The 10,625-nt window shown below is 41.3% G+C and overlaps 1 protein-coding gene across 3 annotated transcripts in view; it reads right to left on the bottom strand.

Moving 5' to 3' along the window:
* Positions 1-3,446: 3,446 nt before the first annotated feature.
* MTHFD2L (methylenetetrahydrofolate dehydrogenase (NADP+ dependent) 2 like) overlaps positions 3,447-10,625 on the bottom strand; it is a 37,578-nt gene continuing 30,399 nt past the window's right edge. Inside the window, exon 8 of one of the 3 annotated variants that reach the window (XM_049814876.1) lies at positions 3,447-3,567. In XM_049814876.1, the coding sequence (XP_049670833.1) occupies positions 3,455-3,567 (113 nt within the window). In that variant the 3' untranslated portion in view covers positions 3,447-3,454. Of the gene's footprint in view, positions 3,568-9,121; positions 10,191-10,625 lie in introns of those variants that run through there. The other 2 variants (XM_049814877.1, XM_049814878.1) reach the window with 2 other exon arrangements.

The following is a 10,625-nucleotide window of genomic DNA, read 5'->3' as shown; positions in this document are numbered from 1 at the left end:
GGAGGACAGTCAGCATCCAGGATGTTACTCTGGAGTTCAGGGTCCAGGGACCAGCCCCTGCTTTGCTTTGTGTTCCTTCCTTGGTCCTCCCCGTACCTCAGTTCCCTGCCATCCAGAAGAGGAACTGCGAGAACAGCTAGTGCCAAGATTAGGAAGTGATCAGACACAAAGATAATGGATGATGTTCTCCATCAGTGACTGCCAGCAAGAGGCCTTTGATCACAGGCTCTGGCGAGCCCAAGGGGCATGCTAATCACTTTTCATTCAGCCTCCCTGTATGCACAACGCTCTGAAGCAAGGCAAGCCACCAGCCCTGCGCAAGGCCTGAGATTGCTGGCTGGAGCTACACGTGGCTGTGCGGGGCAGAAGTCGAAAGCTGGCAAAGCACAGGCGCCAAGAAAACACAGACTGAAAGAGCAGGTAAGCTGCTGCCTCCTACATTAGGTGATCCCTTCATTACTCCTGCCCCTATACTGCCATAAAAGCCCGTCTCTACCTTTTCAAGAAGTGGGTATGCATCATGAGAACAATCGTACTTTTTACATATAGTATTTGTAGGTCTCTAAGACATGCCTGTCATACACATTTCTTGCATTAAACCACTCTCCACAGCCCCAAATGCTGCGCAACTTCCTTGGTCACAGGCAGCTTGGAACAAGTAGGACTGGTCCCTCTGAAGGGTACTTACGCAGCCAAACATACTAGAGCAGATCATCAGAAAGGCCCAGTTCAATAATGTACACACACATCAACAACCCGACTCTCACCGAAGGAGAGCTACACACTTCACCCCAGCAACCACCTTTGCTCTCTCAGCTGTGAGCTCCAAGCAGGAAAACATTGCACAATTTTTGTATTTTAAAACCAAAAATCTTCTGAAAAATGCTCTAATAACTCCAGACACCTCAAGTTCTCCCTCTACTCTCCTCAGTGATCTGTAGGATTAAATCTAACCACTTCACATGTTAAGGGAAAAACACAAGCTAGTTATGCACATTTTAATTATGCGTTCTCCTGCTCATGGACTGCATTCCAGGAGGCTTTTCCCTTCCTTTGCTATCCTGAATTGCTGCATGCCTGCACGCTGATCGAGTGCAACTTGCGAACTCCCTGGATCAACAGGAGTGTTTGTGCCTACCCGGATAACCTCTGCTATCAGTCCCGAGCAGGGCTACGTCTCATGAGCCTTGCTTTCAACACACATCTATACAATGGGAGCTTAATCCAGCTTGAATCCGAGAAGTGGCTTTGTCATTAGGCAATACGGCTGGGTGCGGTAGGCCTGTGGGAAGGCTTCAGTGGATAAGGCCGTGCCTCTGTCCGCCACAGGGCGTTCGTGCTCGGGCCAGACTTGACCAAGTCTGGCACACGAGCATGCTTTCTTGGTTGGTTAACTGGCCCTTCCCTCTGGATGCTCCTTCTGGATGCTCTCCCAGTGGAGAATACTCTCACAGATGTGTCTGGCAGCTCTGAAAATAGCATGCTGTTGAGCAAAACCTCGGTCTAACTGGCTTTTGTGTAATGCTAACCCATCCACCATAGGTGAAAAGAGAAAAAGCTTAAGATGCACAATAAACTGTTTGTAGGACACGAAAGAGGCAGATTCACTTGAGCGACATAAGCAAAAAGCGATAGTTATTCTGCCCCAAAAATGCAGATGACTATAGTTAAATCAAAGAACACAAACATGAATCTAGAACAGCAACGTGAACAGATGAAAAAAAAGTAATGAGTGAACATGCAAAAGATTTCCATTCACTCCACTTTTAACACACTGATAAAAAAACCAACACGACCATCCCCCAAACTGTATTAAAATTTTTCACCAAGACTAATATAACAGCAAACAAGTTTTATTCCATCTTTGTCAGTCAGTCTAAGTATTATCTCCATAGGCACCTTGACCCTCCTAACGTTTATACTACCGCTTAAATTTAAACAGATAATCAAGTGTCTGCACTATTGGCACTACATATTTCATAACGACTCTGTCAACTTCTTTTGAAACACTGCATTAAACAAAACTCTCAGAAAGTCCATCACAAGAACGATCAGCATGGAGGTGATGCTCCATCTTGTTTCTTTTATTACAGTAAGCACATTTTTTTCTTTAGCAGCAGTAGTATTTAGCCACAATATTTTTTTCTTTCCCTTTCAGGTTATCTATAGTCTACTGGCAAACACCTAAGGCTCTTGATGAAAATAAATCAAAGTTATCCCAACTGAGAAAAAACCATGAAGATAAAAGTCCAAACTGGTTCCCACTGACTTCAGTGGGAATTGGGGTAGGCTCTTCATGTCAATAGTGCAAACGCTCAGTTCAACGGGCATCTTAGCAGTAACTCCACTCCAACTTTTACATTGCACGAGACTATGCTAGATCCATCTTGGAACTACAGTTTTTTGGAATAGAAACATGCTGATCTTATTATCCCATATAGTCCTCTCTAAGCAGCAAAACATTGTAGCTAAGGATTCACAGGGCTGAGCCTTACATCATGGAGTAAAAAAAAAATCCTTCATGCAGTTTCAGAAAATAAGAGAATAATTAAATGGCTTAAATTCCAACACAAATATTTCATCCAGGGTAAACTTTTGCTTTTCTCTCACTCTTGTCTCCCCCCACTCCCCTGTTACACATAATGTACATACATAGTAGTTTTAACTACATTCTACCTCACTAAAGTCCAATCCAGCCCAGTCATCTAGGTTTTTTTGTGGGATGAGGGTATTGTGCACCAAAACATTTTGTCAAACAAATTCAGACACGGAAAGAAAGTAATTCTGGCCTCAATTCTAGCTACTTATTCACACATACCTCTTGCACATGTTCAAGGTCAGAATTTCACCAGTGTTCAAGTTTACCTGACTATTTTAAAACACTTACTGAATATTTGCATTCATGTCAACATTGCTGCCTGGCAGCTAAAACAAAAATCACAGTCTTTCACTCCTTTAAGATTCAAGATTTCTGCTGCTATCTCTAAGTGTTTTAAAAAAAAATAAACAAGACTTCAAACTACACGCAGAATGCTTCATGACCTCAGAACCCAAACCATATTTTTAAAAGATATCTAGTGTGTTGAAACTTAGTTTTTATACTGGTTGATCAAAACTGAGGGTCCCAAGTGCTTAAAAGATCTTGGTAATTGCACCCCATTCCCAGATATGCAGGTATATTTGTAATTTATGCTTCGTTCTTCATTTTCACACACAGAACTGACTAACAACAATGTATCTGCATAGGCTGCATTCTCCAATTCATTTTTGCTCACGATGAGTCAGTGGGAGGTAACACAAAGTATTTTAACATTTTGTAAACCATCAGGTTTCGCATACTTTACATGAAAAAAATAAATACAATGTAGAAATAAATATCTTTGTAGTAAAAAATAAATGTTTTGTGTATCAATAAATAGAACTGGGGTTCTTCTTCCAAGGTAGCCCGCTTGCTCTAGTAAATGAGCTTTTTAGCAACTATGAGTGTGTTCTTCAGAAGCATTGCAACAGTCATAGGTCCTACCCCTCCTGGTACTGGAGTGATAAAGCCAGCCTTCTTCTTCACTTCTAAGAAAAAAAGAGAAAAAGATATTGACTAAGAATGTTTCCAAAACGTTTTTTTTTCCTTCCATTGACCACATGTGCCTAACTGGCAAATGAGCATAAAGGACTGCAACTTGTCAAGCACTGGAGAACACGGGAAAAGTTAAGGCAGAAGTCTTATTATAGCCACGGCAGTGACGGAATACAGTCAGGACTAGGGCTGCAAGGTAATTTTCTTCATCTGAATATTATTACCCAGGGGCTAGTTCTGGGACATGGTTTCACAACCTGTTTGAGCTGATCTACTTGCAGCAAGCTGCCCTTTCCTCATGGAAACACCACACATGGAGCCTGTGGTCAGACAGATGCACAGTTAATCTCACCAAACCTTTTCTGTAAGGGGTAGTTTTTGACTGACCCAGCTGACCAGCTGGCCCAATAACTTCTGGGTGACACGAGAGCAGGACGACCCCAGGAAGGCAGCACCAACCCAGGAGGGCAGCACAAACTTGCATCACCCCCATCTGCCAGCTGCGATACTGCACCTTCAATATCCAGGAGAGCTATGGAGGCTGGGGATCTCATTCTGTGGTTAAAGACAGGACGCCCCAAACTGTGTGGCTTCCCGAGGAGCAGCAGGCAGAGCAGGAGTCTGCTGTAACTATCAAAATCGACAACGGAGCACCAGCAACAGTCACGTCACCTATTCAGCCTCTTTCCCCAACTCTGGTTTGCACCTTCTAACAAAGACATACTACAATCACAAAAGGGAACTTAAAACCGCAGAGGGAGAAATTACAGTTTCCTGGTTGATTTGGTTTTCTGCTTCACAATATGGACAAAGAACAAAAATGAGAATTGTCTTCAAGGAAAAATAGATTCCAGTGGCAAAATTCCCATTGCAACTTTAGCCATAAACACTCAGCTCCTCCAGACAAGACTTTTTATTATTTTTTTTAAACTAGTGTTAGCAGGGTGCCTATACTGAACTAGGTCAGGAGGTGCAGACCTTGCCCAAGTCTCAAACAGAAAGGAAACTCTTACAGCCCAATTAGCTCCAACCATGAACCACGTCAGACTATCCAAACTTAGTATACACCTTGAATGCCTGTGTTAAGAGGTAAATATGTATGGGGGTTTTTTTTTAAGCATTTACATTAACACCTGTCAAGTTAGCCTCTTTGTACGAGGAATTAATATAACGTAGCAATAAATCCTTATTTGATATTCTTATCTACCATGCAAAATGCAATCAACTGGAATTGCAGGTTACTTGCAAAGGAATTATATGCAACTGACTGGGAATTCATTGCATGACAAACTGTAATGAGCAGTTATTTGCTAATAAAAGGTAGTCCAAATGGCATATTACTAACCTGATTACTATAGAGGTTTTTTTCTCAAGTGCCACTGTGAGAGGTTTTTTGTTTGTTAGTTTGGGGTTTTTTTGCTTGCTTAGAAATAATTTCTTGGAAACTCACACCCCACTTTTAAAAGCATTGTTTTTAAAAAGGCACACATGCATACACAGAAGAAAACTGAGCAAGCATAACTCTGACACAAGCACATACATTTCCACTGAAGTCACTACAGAGGAGAATCTATACCCAGCTATGAGAAGAGATCAATAGATTGAAAACCAGGCACCTTGATTTTGGAACTAACAAGATAACTTGCTTCTGCTTTAAATGTATTCATCTTGTATGTATGTAGTGCTTTAATGTTGCGAATAACAAGGTCTCCCAAAAAGAAATATCACAAGAGAATTTGAAGAGCTGGATATTCTTTTTTTATAGATAGAGCACCTATTATATTGGGGGGGGGGAGGGGGGGGGGCGTAAATGAAATAAAAAAATTCCCTGTCTGAACTCCCCAAGGCAGGGACCTAACAAGAGCATTCGCACAAGTTTATGGTAAATATCTCACTGAACTGAAGAATAGAAGATTAAGCCTCATTGAGGACAGATGGTAATTACAACTGGGAGAGTTTTAATTACTCAGTTGACTAGTACCACCAGATATACTGTGAAAATACTTGGAAAGGTAAACAAATTGCAATGTGGGTTTTTTTACATGTAAATTGTAACAAATTAATTAAAATCTCATATGACAGTTATTCTTAATATTCTCAAACACAAATAATTTGTCTTTTTAATAGTTATACCATTTTGAACTGCCTACCATTTGAGATTGGTGTTTACGGTTAATACAGTTAGTATGAATTCCCAGATTAATGTCATAATTATTGAAATGCACCCACATCTGAAGTAAACACTTTGGTAATTAACATAAAAATATTTTAGGCATTTTAAATTGAAATAAGTTTGTTTCCATGGCAATGTTACATACCTCCTTTTGTGGTATTATTCAAACTACTCCTATCTTACTTACAAAGAGGTACAATCTACAACCAGACCATGCCTTACCTAAAGAAAGCCTTCTAATGAATATCATGTACAACATTCATTGCCTCTAGTGTTAGTAACCGTGCTCGGCAGTAAACACACAGTACACTGTTTTCACAAGTTGTTGGGGAATTTCTCTACCCATACTCTATCATTATGGAAATCCCTGTGGGTCAGTGTGGCAGATGACATATTTTGTATCAGTTAGCATAAAACCACCTGGATAGCTCATTCACAAAAGCTGATGCAGATTTTTAAAGGCACAACAGGTATCTATAGCGGGGAAACTAACATCTGATAAGTTTCCATCTGTAAGAGTAAATACAGATATGGTGAATGCAATTTTCCAAGATAAATGCCAGCAACCAAAGGGGGAAAAATAACCTGGCCCTCAAAAACATAAACAGATTTTCCTTTCCTTGCGAAGTGTAGTAGGCCAAAGCACAGTTCCAAGACAGCACTTCAGTGTGACCGATTTCATGTTGGGAAGCAAGGTGCTGCACTGTTGGTTCCTTCAAGTAGTCTTGTTTCTGTTTCTCAGGAATAGTGTAACTTTGGCCCTAGCTTTAACTCTGCTTTCTCAACATGCATGCTGTTCTCCCAGGCATTTCTCTGCCAATCTGGAAAATGTTGGTACGCAAATTATGGGGGGAGGAGCTGCTATTTTGCAGCTTCTGTAGAACCTTAAAATCTTCCTTTGATTCTTCAGAAGAAATGAAATGTAGATCGTTTCCTTGAAAAACAGGATCCGCTGCTTTGGAAACAGCCCTTCATTCCTAGGTTCCTTTAAAGCTAAGGACATCAGACACCTAATAGGGTTAATCACACAAACCAAGGGCAAGTCTCAACCTGAAGGCAGTTCTGGGTCTTGTGCATCTGCATTAAGTGATGCAGAGTAATTCCTGCCTAAGCACTGTTTCCACACAGCTTTATGAGTCCCTGTAAAGCTACTCTGGTTCACTGCATCCCTGCAGCACTGGATAAGTGTGAATCACGTGCTCAGCAATCACACCAGATATCCCATGCTCTGCTCTACACATTCTGGGATTCTTCTCACTAAGCACTGCGGGATACCAACCAGCAAGCATTTACCCCATTTCTCATAGTTCCTTCTTTTTGTTGTTATCCCTGTTGCTCTTAGTGCAGCTATTTTAACAGCAATATAAAGGAAAACCAAGGAATTATGGCCCAGTACTGTAATTCTAATAGTGCATACATCTTTTCTCATCATACATCTTTTCTCAGCCAAGCAAGAGAGGCATCTTGGGCAGAAAAATCCACCATGAAATTATGCACAACAGCCTCTTTGCGTTCAGCTAATTAGCACAGACATGTGGCTGGGATATCGCTGTAGCCTTGGGATAATAAGCAGTGGCAGCAGCAATGCAAAATACAAAAGCCTACTTACTTAGACCCCTGCAGACCCTCCTCTGCAGTGGAGCCCCTAGACTTGGCCATCCAGCAGCTTACTGCCACCAGTTAGCACTCAGTCCGTCTGGCCTTCTGGCAGTCACAGCCTAATGCTAACATTCTTAATTACTTTTCGCACTAGTGGAATGTAACAACAGGCAACGCTTCCCCCAGTTTTTGCAGAGCAGCAATACGGTGACGACATTACACAGACTGGACTTTTATTAATTGCAAAATGAATGCCAGGTCTTCAAAATCAACTGAGAAATTAACTAACGAAAGCTATAGCAAAAGCAGCTGGAACATCCATGTTCTATTTTCACGACCACTGTTTGGAAAAGCTGCACAGAGAGATAATTTGGAAAGGATTCAATAATCCGAAGCGAAGCCTACAGCCTGGAAGGTAACACAATGAACGCAAAGCGGCAGCAAACAACCGTCAGAAGCGACTGCTGTCACAAAGCCCGGCTTTCCTGCAAACTGTAGCTAAGATTCAACTGCAGGTCCACCATTTCCCTTAAGTAATTGGATTTGAAGATTATCATGGTAAATCTCTTGAACTACATGAACAAGTTTCAGGAAACCTGTCAGCTCGCCCGATTACTTTGTAGTCATTAGTCCTGTAGCTGATGAGGACAGGATACATTTCGCTGGCTTTTATTCAACTGATTCTTTCTTTTTGGTACACTTGGTCTATCCAGAATAGATATGCGAATTTGGTCCATTCTCCCCCTTAACATTCAACATACCACTTCGCTGGTTTCCCTGCCTTCACTATATACAATTAACCCTCATTCAAAGGAAATTCATAATATACACCCATCACCCTTCACCATATCGATCATTTGTTGAGGCACTCTTTTCTGCTATTCAGTATGAGGAACTCCTCCCTGCTCTTGGTGGCACCCCTTTTCCAGAATCTCTTTTACGTTGCCTAGGCTGTGCAAAACACACGGGTCAGGGGAACAACTCTCATTTATAAACCCCTCCACTGATATGGCAACTACATCACCTACAAAGGTCTTACATAAAGGCTTTTTTTTCTATATAGGCATCCAATAAAGACTCAAAAACCAGCATTACCGTCTGCTTGTCAAAGATACGGGAGAAATCATAAAGAAATATAGGCAGCATTTAAAGCAAATCCCACTTGAGTTCTGTACATTTTGGTTTCATGGGCACTTCCAGTTCTAGTTTCAAAGGTTAGCTACTACAATGGCGTATTACTACCCTGCTCTACCAGTCACTCTTGGAAATGGTGCTCCACCCAAAAAAGCCGTTCCAGTTAAATGCTCTTTGTAAATTGTTGCTTTAGTTCATGTTCCTGGTCCTTGTAGCCCTCCACCCCCCTTAGCATTACTGCTGTGGCAACAAAAGCCCTATAGAACAGGGCCAAGTACACCCACACATCCATTACTCTGTTCATAGAAACATATCTCCCTTTCTGCGACTGAAACTTGCTGCTCAAAGTAACTAGAAAGGTGTTGGCAATAATCTCAGGATGCCACCACTTCTCCTTCCTGTCACTTCACCCTACCTCTTGTGGCCCCCAGAAGCTACAAAATGCCCCCTCCCTGGACCATATATTTTGGCAAATTCTTAAAATAAACAGGGGTACACTGAATGTGCTGTGCTGGTTATATATGGAGAGATACACACGCAATTTAAGATACCCTACCAATATCAGGCTAGGCACCTCAGCACTTCGCAGCTGACCTCCACACGCATTATGTTTTCTTGTCTTGTTCTTTTAGATACCTTGGAACTGCACAGTAAACTACTCTGGACAAAAAACCCAACCAACCCCAAACCAAAAAAACCCCTCTTTTTTGATGTGGACACAGTGTCAAAATAAAGAGGACATATGAGGATGGGGGAAATGACAAATACTGTTTAAAGACATTCCACAATGCAGCCTGGGATTTTTGCCCAAAATAAACAGTTAAGCCTGACAAGCACACAGGTACCCCGATGCCATCACTACAAAGGCAACCATTATAGCAGCTGTAATGGTGATATGCAGAAGTCTGATACCGTTAAATTTTTGTAAGTAAACAAAGCAATCTTGTTGCTCCTCCTCTCATCTACTGGGGTTTAAAGGACAGCCAAAGGTGTTCCTTGCCTTGAGAGCATGTACACACGTACACCAGCACATGCCAGTGGTCAGTCCTCAGCCCACTGTGGGAACCACTGTCAAGGGCAAGGTCTCTGGCTGCAGGTGACTGCATGCAAGTCTGTTGCCTACAGCAGAAGTGGACATGACTCAAACAAATGCAGATTTCAGAACAGATTTCAAAACTTCAAAACTCATTTTTTGAGCAGCTATCAAATTATCTTGGCCAACGGTAGGAATTTTTTTGTCCAGGCATTTCTTACATTGAATTTAAAATGAACAACATTAAAAAAAAAACAACCAAAAAAACAACATGAAACTGAAATGGCATCCTTGTGTTACTGAAGAGATAAAAATAAACTTTAGTGTCCAACCTAATCCCTAGAGACTAGAGGATGGCATCCAAGTATTGCTAGGGTATGACAACTGAATCAATACAGTTTTCACCCTTCTAATAAACTTAATTTCTACTACAGGAGATTTTTCAGTCAGATGACCTGGTGAAGTAAGCCATTTCCACCTGTTTCTTATAAATCAAATTTAACCTCTGATTGCCCAGTTAAATCTCTGCTTTCTCCACAGCTGTATTTTTCAACTTAAAGAAGTAGATGATGAGACAACAGATATTGGTGGGCTACATGATGTTAAACAGGTGCTGTATGTCATGCCAGCCATTTACATACCTGGCCTTAATCTGCAAAAAATAATTTTCACTTAGGCTTAAAAATAAATTCAGTCAAGTGATCAAATGGAAGAAAAGGATAAAATGACTTGCTACATAAATATACTAGGTTGGTCCATTTCCTAACTGCCAAATCAAATACTTGACAAGGGTGATTTACTTTTTAGTATTTACAACTGTATACACTGGGATGTGTTTTTTTTTGTTGTTAGAGGTTTAGTGAAACTTTCACCGATACCAATGAACCAACAACAATTTCCCTTTGGCAATGCACAGTGAAATGCTACTTGCAACTGCAGTGGCATAATCCAAGTTGAAGTTCCTCCCTCTTTTTTGGATCTTCCCTCCCCCCAGGTAAAATCCTGAGAACAACCCACAGCAGACATGACGAGACATATACAGAGCATTGCTGAAACTGTGAATCATGGCCTTGCCATTGACTCTACACCTATATTATATTCAGAAGGTCTCA

The sequence above is a fragment of the Accipiter gentilis genome, chromosome 12 (genome assembly GCF_929443795.1).
Source record: "Accipiter gentilis chromosome 12, bAccGen1.1, whole genome shotgun sequence".
In the NCBI taxonomy this organism is placed as follows: domain Eukaryota; kingdom Metazoa; phylum Chordata; class Aves; order Accipitriformes; family Accipitridae; genus Astur; species Astur gentilis.
This window is presented reverse-complemented; position numbering and strand designations above follow the sequence as displayed.